At 43.6% G+C, this 19,660-nt stretch overlaps 3 protein-coding genes across 5 annotated transcripts; 1 reads left to right on the forward strand and 2 right to left on the reverse strand.

The window, feature by feature from the left end:
* Positions 1-342: 342 nt before the first annotated feature.
* On the reverse strand, positions 343-5,100 carry SERINC4 (serine incorporator 4). Of its 2 annotated transcripts, XM_061395098.1 has the most exons (12): positions 4,999-5,100; positions 4,343-4,519; positions 3,995-4,173; positions 3,514-3,593; positions 3,191-3,284; positions 2,725-2,936; positions 2,304-2,399; positions 2,056-2,182; positions 1,596-1,668; positions 1,129-1,177; positions 837-990; positions 343-643 (listed from the first exon to the last, which is right to left on the reverse strand). In XM_061395098.1, the coding sequence occupies exons 1-12, from the start codon at positions 5,098-5,100 to the stop codon at positions 436-438; spliced, it is 1,551 nt and encodes a 516-aa protein (XP_061251082.1). In that variant the 3' UTR covers positions 343-435. The 2 variants fall into 2 exon arrangements, with proteins under 2 accessions (XP_061251082.1, XP_061251083.1); XM_061395099.1 differs by lacking the exons at positions 2,725-2,936; positions 4,999-5,100 and having other exon boundaries at positions 3,191-4,848.
* HYPK (huntingtin interacting protein K) lies at positions 4,998-6,933 on the forward strand. 2 transcript variants are annotated; one of them, XM_061395093.1, is made up of 4 exons: positions 4,998-5,874; positions 6,193-6,248; positions 6,597-6,648; positions 6,781-6,933. In XM_061395093.1, exons 1-4 carry the CDS (start codon positions 5,713-5,715, stop codon positions 6,874-6,876), a joined length of 366 nt encoding a protein of 121 aa, XP_061251077.1. In that variant the 5' UTR covers positions 4,998-5,712; the 3' UTR covers positions 6,877-6,933. The 2 variants fall into 2 exon arrangements, with proteins under 2 accessions (XP_061251077.1, XP_061251078.1); XM_061395094.1 differs by lacking the exons at positions 6,193-6,248; positions 6,781-6,933 and having other exon boundaries at positions 5,681-5,874; positions 6,597-6,656.
* Positions 6,934-7,327: 394 nt separating this feature from the next.
* MFAP1 (microfibril associated protein 1) lies at positions 7,328-19,650 on the reverse strand. The gene is made up of 9 exons (XM_061395087.1): positions 19,410-19,650; positions 15,567-15,786; positions 14,324-14,453; positions 13,846-14,033; positions 12,997-13,105; positions 12,733-12,893; positions 11,663-11,822; positions 8,979-9,068; positions 7,328-8,885 (listed from the first exon to the last, which is right to left on the reverse strand). The coding sequence occupies exons 1-9, from the start codon at positions 19,486-19,488 to the stop codon at positions 8,703-8,705; spliced, it is 1,320 nt and encodes a 439-aa protein (XP_061251071.1). The 5' UTR covers positions 19,489-19,650; the 3' UTR covers positions 7,328-8,702.
* Positions 19,651-19,660: the final 10 nt, after the last annotated feature.

A 19,660-nucleotide genomic window follows, 5' to 3' on the forward strand; every position in this document is an offset into this window, starting at 1 on the left:
TTTGTTCTAGGGTTCTGGGCTTCTTACATCCCTGTACCCAGAGGTGGACTCCTGTTTTCCTTTTTATCGCCAAAGGCAGAGCCAAGTAAGTCTTTGGTCCCCTTTGGTCTTTCCCTGCCCACATCTCTACCATAAGAGCCAGGAATGAGCTGGTGCCCACTGTCTGCTGGGTTAGCAGTGATTGCTGAGCTGCTGACTTGGAATCAGGCTCTTGAGCTGGGTTGAAGAAGTAACGGTAGCTCCAGTGAGTCAGATACTCTGCCCAGGGTATTAGGGTGTGTGTGGCCACTTTTTTCAAGTCAGACATACTACTGACTTCAACTTAAAGGGAGGTAACTTCCCATTGTGTCTTCGAGGAATCTCTTGGGCTGGACAGCTCCTTTGAGTTAAGACTAGGGGTACACATTCAAGGGAACTCCAGTTTGTTGAAAGTACCTAGATTGGATATTTGTCATTTGGCAATACACGATGACAATGTCGCCTTAAGATAGGATGCTGGGGGTCTGGGGTTGGGGACCAACAGAATGGTGCTAGTAGCAGCCCCAGATAGAGGAGTACACAGGCCCAGCATGAGGCAACCTTGACCCAGAAGGTAGCCCAGCTACCTGTGATGAAGGTCTTTTCCAGCTCTGCTCCCTCATAGCTGTGGAACCAAAGTCTCTGGTTAGAGAGTCGGCAGGTCCGTGACTTTCAGAGCTTAGAGCTATCCTGCTGCCCCACCAAAGAATATGGTAGACTCGTGTGTCTCGGGAGAACTCCGGACTGGCCTTGAAGTGCTCTTTTCCCTAAAACAACTAGGTTTTCGGAAGACTATCCCAGGCCCCCCTCCATCCTACCTGAACCAGTTGGTGAGGGTAACCATGACATAAAGTGATGCAAGGAAGAAGACGAAGTGGAAGGCAGAATAGCTATAGGAAAGCTGCTGGACTTGCACTGGAGGAGCTGGAGAGGTCTCTTGGTCAGCTGGTCTTGCAGCCACACCTCTTGGTCCTGGAGAGAGAGAGAAGAAGTGCTGGTAGCAGAGCTGCTGAAACACCTCTTCCCTTCCCCAGCCTCTTTCACAAAGGCATTTGCACTCTTTGGCATTCTACAGAAGTCTATACTTACGGATCCTCACTTGACACTCGCCTTCCTCTGGCTCCCCTGTTTCAGGGCAGCAGAAGCAGAGTGAGGGCTTCTGTGAAATGAAAGGCAGCATGTTGGAAAAAGAATGTCTGGGAAATAGTACAGGAAACTCCTCCTCTAAAAAGATGGGTGTGGGGTGACAAGTGGAGGCACACCTGGGTTCAAATTCTAGCTCCAGTATATGACTGGCTATGGGGACTTTGGTAAGATGTTTAACCTTCTGTGCCTCAATTTCTCCATTTGTAAAATGGAGCAAACACCTACCTCACAGGGTTGTTGTGAGGATTAAATTAAATGAGATTGTGTATGTAAAGTATCTAGCACAGTGCCTAGCATATTGTGGGTACTCAATAAAAGGTAACAGCAGCTAGAATCTGAGCATTTTGGGTAGAGGTTGATAGGATGTGTGTGTGTGTTGCTATGTGTGAAGGGGGTTGGGGTACTGGGGATATTGAGCTACCCATCCTCACCTGGAACTCATAGCTGTAAACCTTGACAATCCACAAGGGCCCAAATACCTCAGCCAGGTAAGAAGCCTCGTTGCTGAGAAGAGATGGTTTTCAAGTTGATACAGTCAAACAGCAGGAGGGTTACCTGACAGCATTTACTGCCAGCTGGTCCATATTAGTAACTCAGGAGGGTAGTGATCTCCCAAAGCCCTTTCCCCGCCAAATTTTGAAATTTTTTCATGTGAGGGCCCTGAAATCTTTTGTGCTTTTAAAGTTTCTCAAGTCATTTCCCTTGTCCCCTTCCTCAAATACAGATCATCTGATGGGTGCTATTCTTAGAAACTGTTTTTGTTCGTGGGGAGATTTCCTCTTATCTTCCTTTAAAGTTTAAATAAACCATGGCCCCAGACTATCTCCTAACCATCCCTGTCCTTGTGAGCATCCTCCCTTCTCACACCTTTCCCTTGACACTTTTACGCACCAAGCAAAAAGCACGCAAGCATACATGATGCCAGCACTCATCACTGCCAGAGAAGTATCTGGTGTGTGGGATTCCATTTTACTCAGGCCAGGCAGGCACAGAGTGTGATTCTGTCCTTGAAGGATTACTGAGAAAGGGCAAGGCAACAGAAGAGAAAGATGATGAGAACAAACAGCTAGGTATTTGGCAGGAGCGAAAACGGTTTTAGCATGGGTAAACCTTGTTAAGAATCCAGGTCCTTTCCTTACCCCTCTCTGGAGGACGGCTGGACAGTGCAGAGAATGTCAGGTACATGATATAGCAGCTGATGATAGAGGCTTGTAGAAGGCCAGAGCGAGGTTGCTCTGGGGAGAACGGAAATCATTGCTTTAGCCTACTGGGTTCTAGTTTCCTTCACCCCTACCCTCATCTGTGCTTCTGTCTCCCCACCCTTTGGAGGAAGCAGAGAATGGTTGAGATTAGGGAGGCAAATGAAATTTGCTATCTGGGCTTCCCTGGTGGCTCCATGGTAAGTCTGCCATGGGAAAATCTCATGGACAGAGGAGCCTGGTGGGCTGTGGTCCATAGAGTTGTAAAGGGGTTGTAGAGAGATGACAAGTGACTAAGGATGGTGGAATTTGCTATACTAAAGGCCTCCCAAATCTTTAATGCTGTAAGGCATGTACCCACTGAGGCGGATGCAGGGAGCGATGGAGAGGAAGGAGAGGAGGCCACAGAAACAAAGGTGCAGACTGAGCAGCATCTTGTTGAGCAGGCAGCCAGCGGGGTGCGTGTAGTGGTGGAATAGGAGTGTGGCTGCTGCGCCCGCCATGCTGTAGAATCCTAGGGTGGTCAGCAGCACAGCCAGGAACCAGCGGCAGTCTTGGGCTGCACCTGTTTGCCTAAGGGTGGGAGGTGGGCAGTGGCTTGGGGCTCCAGCTCTTGTTTTTACCCATTATCAGCTATTCCCCCTCTCCCAGAAGACTGGTGAGACTTGCCTATCCCACTTGGCCTACAGCCATCATATTCCTGAGTTTTTCCATACTGCTTAATTGGAAGCTTTGGGATCATCAACCTGTCATGTCCTTTGCCCAACCTGACTGGGTCTAGTAATGTCAGATTTCCCAGGAAGCTTTCAGGGTTATGTGCTCCTTACCAGTTCTTGTTCCAGGAATGAGCAAAGGCAGTAATAAGCACCAACTGCAGCAGGATGAATGTGAAGCCGCCACATATGCCAATGTAATGCCAGGCTGCAGGTGAGGCACCAGTAGGAAAATGTAACTGATCATATCATTACTCCTGGTCTTCTTCCTACCTTTTTTTTTTTGGCTGTGCCACAAGGCTTGTGGGTTCTTAGTTCCCCAAACAGGGATCAAATGCGCATCCCTTGCATTGGAAGTGTTTGGACTGCCAGGGAAGATTTTTTTCTTAGAAAATCTTTGAGCTTACACCTGTTAATTAGGATGAAATAGAACGTACCTGGAAAGAGATGCTCATCAGGGATGCAGAAGGCAACAGCACAGAGACCTAGCAGGAGTAGCAGCTTGAGGAGCCAGAAACTGGTTAAGAGGGAAAGAAAATGTCTCAGAATAGGCAGGAGAAAGCAGAACTATAGGAAAGGGGAGAAGAGAGACTAAGTAGAGGAAGGGAGGAACCGACAGGCTGATCACAGCCTATTCCAAATTCTGACCCTGATACCTAAATGACATCTGGACAGTGTTCTAGAGTTGACAGAGGGTTTGCATATAGTAACTCCACTGTTACCTCCATTTCAGAAAACTAGAAGATCAAAGAGGGAAAGTGTGTGGCTTGTGGTTACACAGCAAGTATAGTGGAAGCAGGGACTTAAACCTGTTCTCTGTCTTTTTACAGTGCTATGACTTCATCTGGAAATTTCCTTTACTCAGCTTGTGTCTACTTCCCTCCCTGTCCTCTCCCCACCCAAAGAGTACACACAGACCTATTATGTAGCTGTGCTCTTAGGCTGGTGCGGGAGTGGAGGTCGATCAGCAGCACAGCCTGCAGCAGGTGGAAGGTGGCAGTTCCTGCACATAGGCGGTATACAGCCCCAGAGCCGCGCAGCACTGGGCAGTGAGAGTGGCCAAACAGATGGGCACACAGCCCTGAGGGCATCTGGATCTGAAGGGAAGGCACATGTGAGAAATGGCTGGACAAGTCGTCATGCACAGAGACGTACCTACTCGTGGGTGCGTCCACTCATCTGTCCCCTATCCTCAGTCCAAATCTCGTTTACCTCAGACTTTCCTCCTGTTATCCTTTCCCGCTGCAGCCCAGCCCTCCCACGTACCCCATGTGCCTTGCCCCAAACTCTCTCCACCACTGTCCTTGACAGCAGGAGGCAGCAGACTGCTGAGGTCCCCACGTGGAGGAGGATGTAGAACAGGCGGCTACAGGGAGGCTCTGTGAGAGGGGGCCGCTTAGAAGGGCAGCAGCAGGTACAGGGAACAGGCCCGCAGCAGGACACCTGAGGGTAGAGCAGATGCAGGGCAGCAAGGTAGAGACTTGCTGAGGATAGGCTTACATCACTACATTTGTGAGGTCAACCCATGAGGCTGAATTCCAAAATTTTCCCCTCCCCTCTCTTTCATTTAGGAATTCTCAGACTGTTTGGTTCCAAGCTATTTAAGATTGCTTTACACTGACGTCAGGTAGAGCTTTCATCGTAAGAGCTTAACATAACTGGCAGAACTTCCTAAGAGCCTGTCACATCTGGCCTCTTAATCTTTCCCAGGACCTAAACATCTGGTACCAGGAACATGGGAGGAGAGGTTTAATGATCAGTAGTCTTAGACCCAAAGCAGCAGAAGGGCCTCAGCAGTAAATGGCAGGTCAGCCATATTTACCAGCTCCCGTGGGTTTTCCTCCACAGCTTCAGCCACCATTCCCTTCCCCTTTTCAGACAGCTCTTGCTCGGGGGAGTTCTCTGCCCACGTACCCTCTCACCTGATAGAAGGGAGGACTCACTATGACACTGTTGACTCCCCTGCGTTGCGGTGCCAGGCGGAGGGAGGTGTTGGGACTTGTGACCGCTTTTTCACCCACCATCCTTATCCCAGGGATTAAGCCCAGGTCCACCAGATGGAAGGCAGATGAGAAAGTAGAATCTTTCTTTCGTCCTCAGCCCATTGGACTCCTGCAGTCCCGGGTTGTTTAAGGCAGTTTAAGGCAGAATGGGAAGGGATACCAGGAAAAGAACACCGACCCCCCGGGTGGTGGAAAATGCAGATATCCCTCTGAAACTACTTTCTTCCCAGGGCCCTTGGGTTTCTCAGGCTGTTCTCCCCAGATTAGGGAGCAGTTTGCCTATCTGGTCTATAGATTAGCATTCTTAATTGGTTTAGGATTAGACGTCATTCATCTTGAACAGAGTTCCTTGCCGTGTGTGGGCTGGTCCTAGTTTAAGAAAGGCTGGGATGGTCTGCAGTGGTGATGGGTTAGGTCTGGGACACGGCCTGGCAGAAAACACTGTACAAACCCGAAAGGAAGTCTGAAAAACGAACTGCTTTGCTTGCTGAAGCTTCTAGAACCAGCGCACTAAAGAAGGTGTGGCCCAGGGCCAGCCCCGCCTCCCCGCCGTCCCGGCGGAAGTTGCGAGGTAGTTGCCGGAAGTCCTTCTAAGGCGGGGCCGGGTCCGTGGGGCTGCGCGTTGGGATCGATATGGCGACGGAGGGGGACGTGGAGCTGGAGTTGGAGACAGAGACGAGCGGTCCGGAGCGGCCTCCGGAGAAGCCACGGAAGCATGACAGTGGTGCGGCGGATCTAGAGCGAGTCACCGACTATGCGGAAGAGAAGGAGATCCAGAGTTCCAATCTGGAGACGGTGAGGTTGGCCGGGCAGCGTGTCTGGGCGGGATGAGAGCAGACGGGGCTCGGAGGCCGACACGGCAAGCCTGGATCCAGGAGGGGCCCGCATCCCGCTGGTGGGAGGAGGCGAGAGGGAAACTGAACCGTCACTGGGCCCCTCCGCTTGATGGAGATGGGGTTTAAAATGGGTCTCAGGTGCGCAGAATTGAACTAAACGTAGGCCCGAATCCTACGTTTGTGAATTGTGAATCCACACCTCACTCGCTTGTTACTGGTATTAGGTTGTTAGGAATTGTGAGTAGCAGATCAGTAACTTGATCTGTCTTTCCTATAGGCCATGTCCGTGATTGGAGATAGACGGTCCAGGGAGCAGAAAGCCAAACAGGAGCGGTAAGTCTTACCTACCCGCCCCACTCTACCCCAGACAAAAAAGGCATCGTTAGGCTTTTGTACTACGTACTGTTGTTCTTCGGCTCTATCACCAATTTCTGAAGACCTAAGATTTACAACTTTACTGTTTTGTTGGTGGAAGGAAAGGCCACCTGGCAACACCTGCCTGCTATAAATATTCCAGGGGATGGGGTGGGATGGGATGTTAGGCGAGGGGGAGTCCTTTTGTATTTTCAGTCAACAGTGTTTATCAAGTCATTTATTTGTAAGGCACAACTGGGCATGATCCTTTCTGGGAGTTTATGGTGGAGGTAGAAAATGAGGACTAAAGTACCTGAATATTTTCAGGGAGAAGGAACTGGCAAAAGTCACCATCAAGAAGGAAGATCTGGAGCTGATAGTGAGTAGGAATGCCTAACTACTGTGTGGGTGGGGAGTATGTCTTGTTTCCTGAACAAGTGGAGTCTTCACGTTTTGCTGGCACCTTATTGCCCAGGAGACTTCGGTAAAATCATTGATCCTTTCCCTGCAGATGACAGAGATGGAGATCTCCCGAGCAGCAGCAGAACGGAGCTTGAGGGAACACATGGGCAACGTGGTGGAAGCTCTTATTGCCCTAACCAACTGATGTGGGTTTTCTCAGGCCCGCTGCATTAACTTATTTCAATAAAGACGTCTTTTTTAAGTTTCAGTTTTATCATTTTGGACCAAGTATGATGCATATTTTATTTTACTGTGGGAAGTTTACATCTTGGAGTATAACCCTTAATGAACCTATGTTGAGGATCAGTGTAGAAGAGTAACTCATGTTCAGATGTTAGGTAGCAGACCAGGCTCATTCATATGACTAATTCTCAGCAATATTCAAGGTGCACTAATTGGCTCAGTAAAGTTTACCCCATGGCATGTGTCTCTAGGGTAGCTCACCAATAGCTGAAAGGCCAACACCTGTCTAGGAGCCACTGTATACAGATAAAAGTCACCAATCCAGTTCATAAGCCACTGTGAGTTACAGTTTAGGTACTGAGGTGGGAACATCGTAACTTCAATAAGAAATTATCAAAGGTTATGTCTTAGAATTAATTTATGAAAAGATTTTAATCGATTTAATATTTTAATTCTGAACCACAGCACTTACACCTTGAGATTGCATTTTCTAAGGTAGAGAGAAAGCAGTTTAAAAGCTGATCAAGTTCAGCCAAGTCACCCTTGCTGAGCTTCTGTTTCCTCAGCTGTAAAATAGTACATATCTGATAGATTGTTTTAAGAAGTGATGAGCAGGCCAGTAGCTCTGACTTTCATTTTGACTCTAGGATAATTCTTAGATTGTATCTCCTGGCACATACAACAGTGACTTACATACATCTTTGTGTTTATTACTTCATAGTAATTATTTGCACTCATTTTTATTCTAGGACATTTAGGGATTTATGGATGATTCTCCTAGTGGGGCATTGAAAGACTGTGAAAAGACCTTGCCCTTCTCATTTTTAAATGCAATATAGATACGTCTTCCCACTGGTTAAATGTCATTCTTTATAACCCCCAGGCCTCCTAATGTTCTGCCGTATGCAGGGTGGTTATGTAGTACATATTAAATGAAAAATGTAACTCTGCCAGTGATGTCACTACATTCCAGCTCAAGAGCACTGTGCCCTCCTTGGTACACGAGCCGGGCAAGCAGGTACTGGTGTGCTGCTTGGATTCTGTGTTTTGTGTGTCCTGTTTTCTATATACAGCTACGATTTAGACAGCAATGACAATCACATATTTGCTCATGGAATAAATCTAGGTGCCACTTACAATATAGCTTATCTTGCATCTGTGCTTATTCCTGAGATGAAAGGGTATGATTAAAATGTGAAACATCCTTTGCCTGACAACTCCCTGCTGTCTTTTGTCTTAGTTAATATATTTGTCAGCTTGCACATTTTATTTCTGATATGCTAAAAAACCTCTTGGTGTATGATTTTTTTATTTCTTGACACTTGCACATAAATGGATCAAAAAGTATGTTTGCCTAGAAAAATTTACCCAAAAATGCAAAACAGGTTTTCAATGACTTTAGATTTCCTGTAAGGTAGAAATAATACATTGTCCACTTAGATGCCCATCCATGTTTCTAACCCAAGCTCAGAGCTGGTAAAAGAAACTTGGAACAGTCCCAAGTGAATATGGGAAGCCAGAGCAGTAATGACATTCAAGATTTCTCAGAAATAGTCCTAAGTGGGAGCCTCTAATCCTACCTGACAGTGCTTTTTTGCAGGCTTCTCGGCATGAGTCCAAACCTCACAAAGCACTTTCAAACACTGGGTTTGCCCAGTGCCACAAGTATGGCAGTAGGTTCAGCAGGCCAGATACAGGGGCCATGTGAATAGTAGTAAAAACAAATCAAGGACCAGATGCTGAGATTTCCCCTTGTGTCCAACAGCTGGAAGAATAAGTAGTTGAACTCTAAGTAGTTTTCCGCTTCTTGGCAGATGGCCGTTCAAATACATCTCGTACCCCGGCTGCCTTTTGTTTAAAGAACTTTGTATTCTGGGCACTCTCTTGGCCCCATGCTGAGTCAAAGGAGGTGGTGTCTTGATCCACGAGGTGGGTGTATTTGGTACGACCAGAGCGTCCAAAGTTCTTGACCTGTATGGACAGATGATGAGTTATACCACCAGATTTATCATGGTCCGGCCTCAATACGTTCCTTTTCTCTCATGTCATTAAGGTTCCCCATACCTGCATGACTTTGGGAAGAATGGTTTTGTTGAAATGATCCTCCAGGGTAGGTGCACTGAAATCTCTCTTGTATACTTCTTCATCCTCATCCTGTAAAAAAGAGTCTTATCAATCTTGTGGTTTTATTTCTCATGTATCTCTCATTTTTTAAACCATTTAAAATTATTTTTATTTATTTATTTGGGCAGCATATGGGAGCTTAGTTCCCTGACCAGGGATCAAACCCACACCCCACCCGGCAGTTTAAGCACAGAGTTGTAACCACTGGACCCATCAGGGAAGTCCCTCAAACTACAAATTCATTAAATTTTACAACAAAGGATAAAAAGAAACCAGAGGGCATTGAACCTACTGGACCAAAAGCTTACATCAAGTTAAGGAGATGATACTCCTTGTTTTCCTTTGTGTTGTCTTTTTCCTTCTTAAATGTAGCTATTTCCTGAAGGTTGGCTATATTCTTTTCACTCAATATGTTCATTCAGTCACATGATTTCAACTTCATACAGGCCTCTCAAATCTCCAATCCTGATTCTTCTACTGCCCAATATATATCTTACGTATTGTTGGGATTTCAAACTCACAACTAAAGTGAAAACTACATCCCTGAAATTTTCCAAATCAGCCTCTCCCTGACTTAATTTCTGTAATAGGACCAACATTCTCTCTAGATTCTCATTACTTTGGTTATTACAGTTTTTCCCTGCAATCAACCTTACACATTTCTTTAGATTAATGTGTTTCCTAAAACACAATCCTCATCATACTTTGTCCTGCTCAAAACCTTTCAGAGGTTCTCTCTTTTATTAAATAAGCATAATCCCTCTGTGTACTGCTGCTGCTAAGTTGCTTCAGTCGTGTCCGACTCTGTGCGACCCCATGGACTGCAGCCTATCAGGCTCCTCCGTCCACAGGATTTTCCAGGCAAGAGTACTAGAGTGGGTTGCCATTGCCTTCTCCACCTCTGTGTACTAGTCAAGGCCAAATGCTACATAGCCTTAATGTACTCCTTGCCTTGACAGATGATACTTTCTGCCTCCATTTCTTCTGGTTCTTTTACATGGAATATCTTCCTACCACTGAATGTCAGAAAGTTTATACATCTTACATGTCATCTCCTTGATATCCTTTTTAATCCTACCAAATATAACACCTCTCTCTTCAGAAGTCCTTTAGTACGTTCATTCTTCCTTATGTTACAGTACGTATTTGCCTTAGCTCTATTATTAGATTGTAAGCCTTCTGAGGGCAAGGAGCTATGGCTGTGTTAAACAGTACTACCCTTCATACACTAAATGCTCAAAAGGTTTACTTAATGAACTGTATAAAACAACTATAGAGAATAGTTTCAAATCAACATATAAATACAACTATAATGTTATGATACAGACCATAAACATATGTACTGAAAGAACATTAAAACAGTACCATCTTAAGGAAAGTTTCATGGAAGAGCTGAATCCTTTAACTGAACAGTTTTGGGATACTCTCTTCCTATCAGCTCTTGAAAGGCCCAATTTAAAGGTAGGCCTTTCATGAGACCAATTTTTCTCCTTGTTAGAGCCTGAAAGTCCCTTATTTAATCTCAGAAGCTATTTCCACTTCACCCTCCTCGTCCAGATGAGAAGAGTTGATATTTGAGTATGTGCACCAAAAGACTTTTACATGAACCTTTCCTTATGTATCTTAGGAATGCACTGCTTCTCTAAGGAGCTTGATTATTAAAACTGTTGAAATGCTAAAGCAATGATATTTTATGACTTTGAAGCAATCTAAGAAGTAATTAATCTCCACTGACTCCTATCTAGAAAGCTACGTGGGCTGGAAAACTACATAATAAGCAAATATTTCCTGCTGACTAGATAAGACTGATTTTGGTGGGAGAAGAATAAGGAATCCTCCTTATTTTTACAATTTTTTAAAGTTTTACAATTTTACTGGTATCTACAGCAAAAGGCAGGAATTTAGCTGCAGTGGAGATACTAAGGTTTGCTAAACAGCATCTCAAAAAGCTAGATTACTTTTTGATACAAACTTCTTTAATATCAGGAAATAATTTAACAAACCACAGGCCATTGGAGTAATAACTGTCATCAATTCTCCCATTTCCTTTCCTGCTATCTCTCTATTAAGGAATTACCACTAGTGCTAATCCAAATAATTTGGAAGCAGTCCTTTTCATTTTATACAGGGTTAACAGACTGCTGTTTTGACTTACATAAAGAACAGAGATCATGGCATTACAAATAATGGTTAGATAATTAACAACTTTTGGGTCAGATTTAGTCACTTTCTGTCTGCTGAGAAGGAAGTGAATTAAACTTAAATCACCCAAACATGAGTTAGTGTAAAGCTCTTTGCAGAGCTTGGTTTTCTCATAATCAAAATCTCTCAGCTATGAAAAATGATATCTAAGTGATCTGGGGGACCTAAATCGTCTAGTCTAGTCTAGATCACTCTCTCTTTCACTTCCTCAATTCTGCAGTTACATCATTTCCTCCTGAGAGCTGGGGCCAAAAGGGAACAGTTGCTGCCATTTCTGAAATCCTGCTGCCAATGCTTTCCTCTATTGGGTTTTATATTCTTCACAGGCAAAAAGCAAATAAGAAAGCTGACCACTGGTAAGTGGAGGTAACATCCCAGGACTAGGAAAATGGGGGTTATTCCAGTCTCTTTTCACTTCTTACCATGAAGAAGGCACCCCGGTGATAATACTTCTGTAGGAATTTATATTTGCCCTTAACAGCTTTGTTGGTAATGACTTTGCCATTTGCCCGAAGCTCAGCTCGCCTCTCTTCCTCAGTTAGGTTTCTCATTCGTTCAATTTCTGCTTTCTCCTTCTCAAGTCTGTTCAGAGAATGAAAACTATTTATTAGTTTCCTTTTAGTTTCATAAAGACCCAGTTATCTGAATATGACACAGTCCCACCTCCTTTCAAGCATTACTTATCTTCATTGATTCTGGTTAAGATCTGTTAGGAATTAAGATTTGAAGTTTAATAAATAAAAAGGTCAGGGAGTCTTCATTACGCTCGCAAGACCTGGTACTGCAAACTTCTGAAAGTTTATTCTAGTCTTTTTGAGGTTCAGACATACTACTACTGCTTGATTTTATAACATTACGAATTTCCCTTCCCTGAAGAGCCTTCTTTGTTTAAAAAAAAAAAAAAATCAGAATTAAATTCTGTATAAGACTTGACTGGTATTTTTTAAATAATGTGCTTACATATCACAAACCAAGGGTCACCATCATTAACTAGATTGCAGCAGTTTTAACCTTTTTTAGGGGGTGGAGAGTCATAGGTCCCTTTTCTTCAAAAAAAAAAGCATTCCTAGTAGTTTTTAGGAATTGGGTGGTGCAGCTCCAAGATGATTTTGGTCTAACTGAGTGTGGTAGAGGAACTGCATTGCAACCTCCAAAACTGTGAGAAATAATTGTTTTAAGTCACTTACTTTTGGGTTGGGTTGTTATGCAACAAAGAACTGATTACAGCTAGTTAACTAGTTTGTGTCTACTAGGAAACTACTAAAGGGAGTATCAGCTGCACTCTTACCGTGGAGAAACACTGACAAAATGTGTTTCTCTTCCCTGATTTTATTATAATAAGCCACATTCCAGTTATGGGGAATACACCTAGCTGTAGGAACCCTAAAGAAAGCTAGAATGCAACTCACAGTAGGTGTGGAGCCTAAGAGCTACCCTACTAGGAATATGACCACCCAGTGGTATTAAGCTCTAAGCTCATCCTGTTACTCACGCTTCTCTGTCTTCTCTGTCCCTCTTGATTCTCTTTAACTCCCGAACTTTCCAGGCCTCATATTCCTCCTCATCATTTTCATCATCAGTATTGAGTGCATCCAGGGCAGCCAGAGACCGCTTGTTCTCCTCCAGCTCTTTCTTGGTTTCCTCCTCTACAATCTGGATAGGGAGAACAATTCAACTGTTGGACTTCCTTATTCTCCCTCAGACAGACCGAAACACACAACTCCTCACACTCAATCCTCACAGCCATGCCCAGCACCTTGAGTGTGTACTTGCGCCTCTCCTCAGCCATGTGTTTGGCCTCCTGCTCCAGCTCCTTCTGTTTCAATGCTTCAGCCTCACGTTCTTGAACCGTCACCCGGTCCTTCCTGCAGCACAGAGGTCCTGTTAATTGCCCAAAGTCCTTTGAGTAGTGCTGTTTGTTCCCTAAATCAAGTCTCATTCAAACCAGACAAAGCCAAATGGTCTCTGGCTCTATTATTTGCAAAGAGCTAAAAGTGGGAATCATTTCTGGTCTTTAGAACATCAAAATTCCATTATCTTTGAACTGCCTGAATATCAAGAAACCTGCTGGACTGTAGGATTTCTAGCCATTAGGAAAGGAACAGGAATTTGCTCTTAAGCTTGATTTTGTATTTAAAATAATATAAGACCTTGGCAAGTGTGTTTTAAGTGGAAAAGGAGACGTGAAAACTAACTCAGACTGCCACCAAGATGCATGTGTGCGTGCTCAGTCGCTTCACTTGTGTCTGACTCCTTGCGACCCCATGGACTGTAACTTGCCAGGCGCCTCTGTCCATGGGATTCTTCAGCAAGAATACTGGAGTGGGTTGCCATGCCTCTTCCCCCTGCAAGAGGATCTTCCCAACCCAGGGATCGAACCCATGGCTCCTGCAATGGCAGGTGGGTTCTTCACCCACTGAGCCACTTGGGAAGCCCAACACCAAGATACTCCTCAGCAAATGCTCTGCTGAGCTGGGGCACTGGGCAGAAGATTTTTACTTAGTGCCTACATTTCAGAAGAGCATGAGCGAGAAAAGAGGCTTCCGTCTTCAGACCCAGAAAGCAGTAATTATGTGGATTCAGGCCTGGTTTGTGAAATACTTACTTCCGAATGAAGACTGGCTTAAGGCGAGGCTCCATCTCATCCTCACTGTCTGTGTACTCCTCATACTCAGACTCTGATTCGGACTCCTCCCCAGAACGTCCCTCGTCTTCCACCTCCATGACTTCCAGCTCTTCATTTTTTCTCTCCTGTGCTCTTTGGCGCATCATGCCACGGCGCCGCTCTATTTCCTATCAAGTTACATGTCCAAACCAGTCAGCCAAACGGCCTGTGCTCTGCGGTGGCTTTTTAGTCTTACCTCATCAAGCTCAACAAATTCTGGTTGAGTAAATGCAACTTAGTACCACTCTATTTCAATCCTATCCAAAACATGTAGGGAACACTGGATCAGACTTCTGCCAAAAGCAGATATCTTGCGCTTCTAAGGCCTTAACAAAGGAGCACTGGCCCTTAACAAAGGAGCACTGGCCCTAATTTCTTCTTCCACCCAGAAAGAACTTCCCACTTTCCTTAATCATACCTCTTCATCAATCTCTTCTTCCTCTTCTTCACTGCTATCTTCTCGTTCCATGCGCCAAGGATCTCCTTCTACTTCGGAGTCACTTTCTCCAACCACTTCAGGCTCCACTATTTTCCGATGTCGAGCCAATCTGAAAGACAGTGTCCGACTGTAATACCAACCTCACAAAAAGGACATTTCCTTAGTCACAGAGCACCAGGACATTATGTTTCCTTTTATTAGTACTGAAGCCTTGAGATGAGGAAACTGAGGTGCAGATTAAAGAAACTAACTCAAAGTGTCAGAAGAAATAGTCAAGTTGGATCTAAAACATTACATGTATGCTGAGGCACCCTGGGGCACTGTACCAAGCTTAGATGGGTGCACTGGGATATACTATAAAGCTCAAAGTAGTTGAGTTTCAATGGCAGATCACATTATGTTTCCTTTCAATGGTATCGTGTCTTTATAAAACTGTTTTTTTGGGCTGCTGTGATAAAAAGCAAGTTCTGCATGAAAGTCAATATAGAACAGGAAATGAGTGACTGTGCCAATGTGACTCTAAGGTTTGAGAAGTTGTTAGTGCCCAAGAGTCACATAAACCCCAAAAGTAATTGTGGTTATGTAAAAATGAAATAAAAATGTTTTTTCTTTTATAGGTATTAAAGTTTTTAAGTATCTAAGTTGCTAGGACATAAATATTTATTAAATCACTTAGCTCTAACTACTTAATAAAATAAAGAGAATTGTTTGGGCCCAGAGGCTCTGTGAAAAAACTCCTGAGACTATGTGAACTGTGAAAGTTGGGAACCTCTGGCTACTCTGTAAGGTAATGTCTCAGTCAATACAAAATAAAAATCCCTCGTCGGAAGGGGTCCCTTTCTGACATGAGACCACTCATCAGTCCTTTTCTCCTACTTTATCAGTATCATTTCTCCTCCTTAGCTTTTAGAATAACTACCTGGAAAAGATCAATTTCTCAAATTTTAGAAAACATCTCTGTGCAAAAAAGACCCCTCAACAAACCAACCAGTGATCTGTGCTTTCAATCCCCTTAATGAGTCATTTTCCAAACCCCACTCTGCTTTAGTTTCCTAGCTTGTAAAAATGGGGATAATCATACCCTCATAAAGTCATTATGTGGATTACAACAATTAGTTAAAGTAATATACCAGGAACAGTGCCTGGTGCACAGCAAGTGCAACTCAAGTATTAGCAGTTATTGCTGGGTTCACGCCCAGGATAACAGAACCCTCGTCATTACCTCTCCTCCACATCTTCACTAATACGGTTCTGCAGACGCCGCAGCCGAGGGTCACTAGATGAATCCTCCTCCTGTTCCTCAGGCTCTGCTTCTTGTTCTTTGGCTTTCTTAATGAACTGAAACTCTTCATCCTCCTCATCTGAGGACTCCATAGGGGCATAGTCTGGCCTCTTTCCCGACACATAACGTTTTACCTTCACTTTTTCCATTGAAATCTCACCTGGGTAAGAAACAGAACTTACGTTTCAGTAACCTCTTTCCCAGTGTCCCTCAACCCTTGGCCTTTCCAGGTAAAAAAGCCCTGTATTCCTGGCAAACCAAGTCCAAGGAGGAGAAGGAGCCCTGACCCAACCATCTATTCAACTACATCTTTTTCCTACAAAGGCCAAGGCATGAGAAGGCGTTCCTGTGAACACCAAAACTAATGATAATGAGGTTTAGCTTGGGTACAATGAGTGGAGGAAGGGTGGGCAGTGAAACAATACAAAGTCCCTCCTAATAGGGAGACTACATCCACCTTAACTATATGCTTAAGTGAATTATTTGTTTAACAGTGCCCAGCACACAGGGTGACTTCAGTCAGAATATAAAATTAAAATAGTGTTCAGTCATTCTTTTAGTTCCTCAAGATATTTCTCTGGCAGTCTTTATATAATCTATTACCACATAACTCCATCTTCTAATCTTTATTTCTACCTTTTCTTTTAGCTATGTGCTACCAAACCTGCAAGAGTAGATTATATTTCTTTTACAAATACCAACAATTCCAGTGAACAGAAAATCAGTGAAAACTAAGCAACACATTTTCTAAGAGGAATATCACCTGGATAACCAAGCTGGACAGTTCAAGGGAAAACTTTAGGTGGACTTCACTTGCAAACATAGATACAGGCAACATAAAAACTAACCAAGAAGCCCCTCTAAGCTATAGGGACATAATTAAAATTTAGCCCAGGACTACAAGGATGGCTTAACCTTAGAAAATTAACAGGGAAAAAGTAATATACTTTTTAAAGTTTATATACTTACAGTCACACAATCTTAACAATAGATACAGCAAACATTATATTTAATGATAAAATATTAGAAGCACTCCTTTAAAAAACAGTAGGCATCGTTACGTTGTCCCTATCATACCTTCTAATCAACATTGTATTATGGTTTCAGGGCAATAAGAAAAGAAAGAGATAAAAGGTAAGAATTAAAAAGGAAGAAACTGCCACAATTTGCAGCCAATATGATTACTTACGTAGAAAATACATGATAACCAGAGAAGCTTAAAAAATTCAAGTGGAAAGGTGTATAAATGCTAGATAAAAATAAATGTACCTGTACATTGGCTACATATAATTAGAAAATACAGTTTAAAAATTCTATTTACAATAGCAACTAATCTATAAGATACTAAGAAGTAAATATGTCTTCGTGCATGCTCTGTGGCTTAGTTGTGTCCGACTCTTTGCGACCGCACGGACTGTAGCCCACCAGGCTCCTCTGTCCATGGGGATTCTCCAGGCAAGAATACTGGAGTGAGTTGCCATTTCCTCCTCCAGAGCATCTTCCTCACCCAGTGATCAAACCTTTGTCTTCTTCATTGGCAGTATTTTTTTAAACCACCTGGGAGGCCCTTATATGTCTTCAGGGAATGCAAATTAAAAAAAAAAAATACAATGAGATGTTGCTACACACAGAATGGCTAAAATCTAGAGCTCTGACAATACCAAATGCTGGTAACAATGTGGAGCAACAGGATCTCTGATTTATTGTTGGTGGGAGTGCAAAATGGCACAACGACTTTGGAAGATAGTTTGGTGGTTTCATACAAAACTAAGCATCAGATCAGATCAGATCAGATCAGACGCTCAGTCGTGTCCGACTCTTTGCGACCCCATGAATCGCAGCACGCCAGGCCTCCCTGTCCTCCAACTCCCGGAGTTCACTGAGACTCATGTCCATCGAGTCAGTGATGCCATCCAGCCATCTCATTCTCTGTCGTCCCCTTCTCCTCTTGCCCCCAATCCGTCCCAGCATCAGAGTCTTTTCCAAAGAGTCAACTCTTCACATGAGGTGGCCAAAGTACTGCAGTTTCAGCTTTAGCATCATTCCTTCCAAAGAAATCCCAGGGCTGATCTCCTTCAGTATGGACTGGTTGGATCTCCTTGCAGTCCAAGGGACTCTCAAGAGTCTTCTCCAACACCACAGTTCAAAAGCATCAAACTAAGCATACTCTTACCATATGATCTAATTTCTGCTCTTTGGTATTTATACAAAGGAGCAAAACACAAAAACCTGCACATGGATATTTATTGTAGCTCTGTTCATAACTGCCAAAACTTGTAAGCAACCAAAGTGTCCTTCATGAGGTGAATGGATAAGTAAACTATGGTACATCCAGATGATGGAATATTACTCAGCAACAACAAAACAAAAAGAGCTATCAAGCCATGAAAATACATGCAGGAACCTTAAATGCATATTACTAAGTGAAAATACTGTGTGATACCATAATGATGGATATATATCCCTATACATTTGTCCAAATCCATAGAATGTACATCAGAGTGAATCTTAATGTAAACTACCGACTGAATGATAAATGATGTGTCAGTGTAGATTCACACTACCCTAGTAGAAATTTTTACGCAAGTGCACTAAAGAGACATGTTTAAGCACTATTTGTAAAAGGAACAAAATGACAACTAAATGTCCCTCAACAGGGATCAAACTGTGGTTTAATTATACAATGGAACTTATAAGCAGTTAAAGGGGCTTCCCTGGTGGCTCAGAGGTTAAGAATCCACCTGCCAATGAAGGAGACACCGGTTCTATCCCTGGGTAGGGAAGATCCCCTGGAGAAGGAAATGGAAACCCACTCCAGTAATCTTGCCTGGGAAATCCCAAGGATAGAGGAACCTGGTGAGCTACAGTCCCATGGAGTCCCAGAGTCAGACAGGACTTAGCAACTAAACAACAAGCAGTTAAAATGAATGAATAAGACCTTCATGTATCCAAAGGACACTTCTCCAAAGTCATGTTGACTTAAGAAAAAAAACAACAAAAGGCAGAATGCACAAAGATAGATACTGTATATTTAAAAGATAAAAAGAACTGACATTATTTTCCAAATACTTTACTGAAAAAACTCGGACTTTCAGTCTGACTCCCCAAACAAGTACAGTTTTCCTTCATCCATCTGCACTCATTAGAATCCTACCCATCCTTTAAAGATCAAGTTAAATATTCCAATCTGAAGAGATTATTTCTTCTCTGTCCTCCCAAAGCATTTCGTTTATATCACCTATGTGACAGGTTTTATAGGTGGGAAAGACCATAAACTTGTTCAGAATGTGCGTCTTTTTACATGTCTCACAGACTATGAGTTCCTTACACCACTGTTTTACACCATTCTGTATTCAATTTAACAAATACAGTCACTGCGATGGCTGAAAGGGATAAAAAGTTTTAAGATAGAGTTCCTGCCTCAAGTAGGTTCTTAACTTACGATATAGCAGACGGAGGTGGACACGTAATTACAATGATACGAGTTATAAAAGCACCATAAACAGACAATGGACAACAAAACGTATGCCACACAACGCCACGCAAATAGCAGGCATTCACTATATTAGCTTAACTTATTGGTGGAGGAGAGAGCACACGGGTTCTACTAACGAGATGAGTTCTAAGTAGCAACGCGATCGGATCCGATTTTGACAGGGAAAGTAGAAGAAATAGGGGCAGGGTCTTAAGGATCGTTGGAGATAAGGTGGTGGGCCCGGGGTAAGTTTGGAATATACTGGCGAAAGAGATAAGATCCGACTGGAAAACCGCTCAACACAGTACCTTTCTCATTGCGAACCGGGACGGCCCCAGCCGTTGACTGAATGGGCGGTTGTTTCATGAGTGAGCTTGGGACAGACATGTTGACGACAGCGTCGGTGACTCCCGAAAGTCGACTGATTTCAAAGTGAACAGCTACAATGTCAACGAACAGATAAAACCCACTCCTCCTAGGACCACTGGAAACTGCTGCGCGACTGATAGAAAGAAACACCACCTACGGCTGAGCTAGAATAACCGGAAGTATACGACCA

The sequence above is a fragment of the Bos javanicus genome, chromosome 21 (genome assembly GCF_032452875.1).
Source record: "Bos javanicus breed banteng chromosome 21, ARS-OSU_banteng_1.0, whole genome shotgun sequence".
In the NCBI taxonomy this organism is placed as follows: Eukaryota; Metazoa; Chordata; class Mammalia; order Artiodactyla; family Bovidae; genus Bos; species Bos javanicus.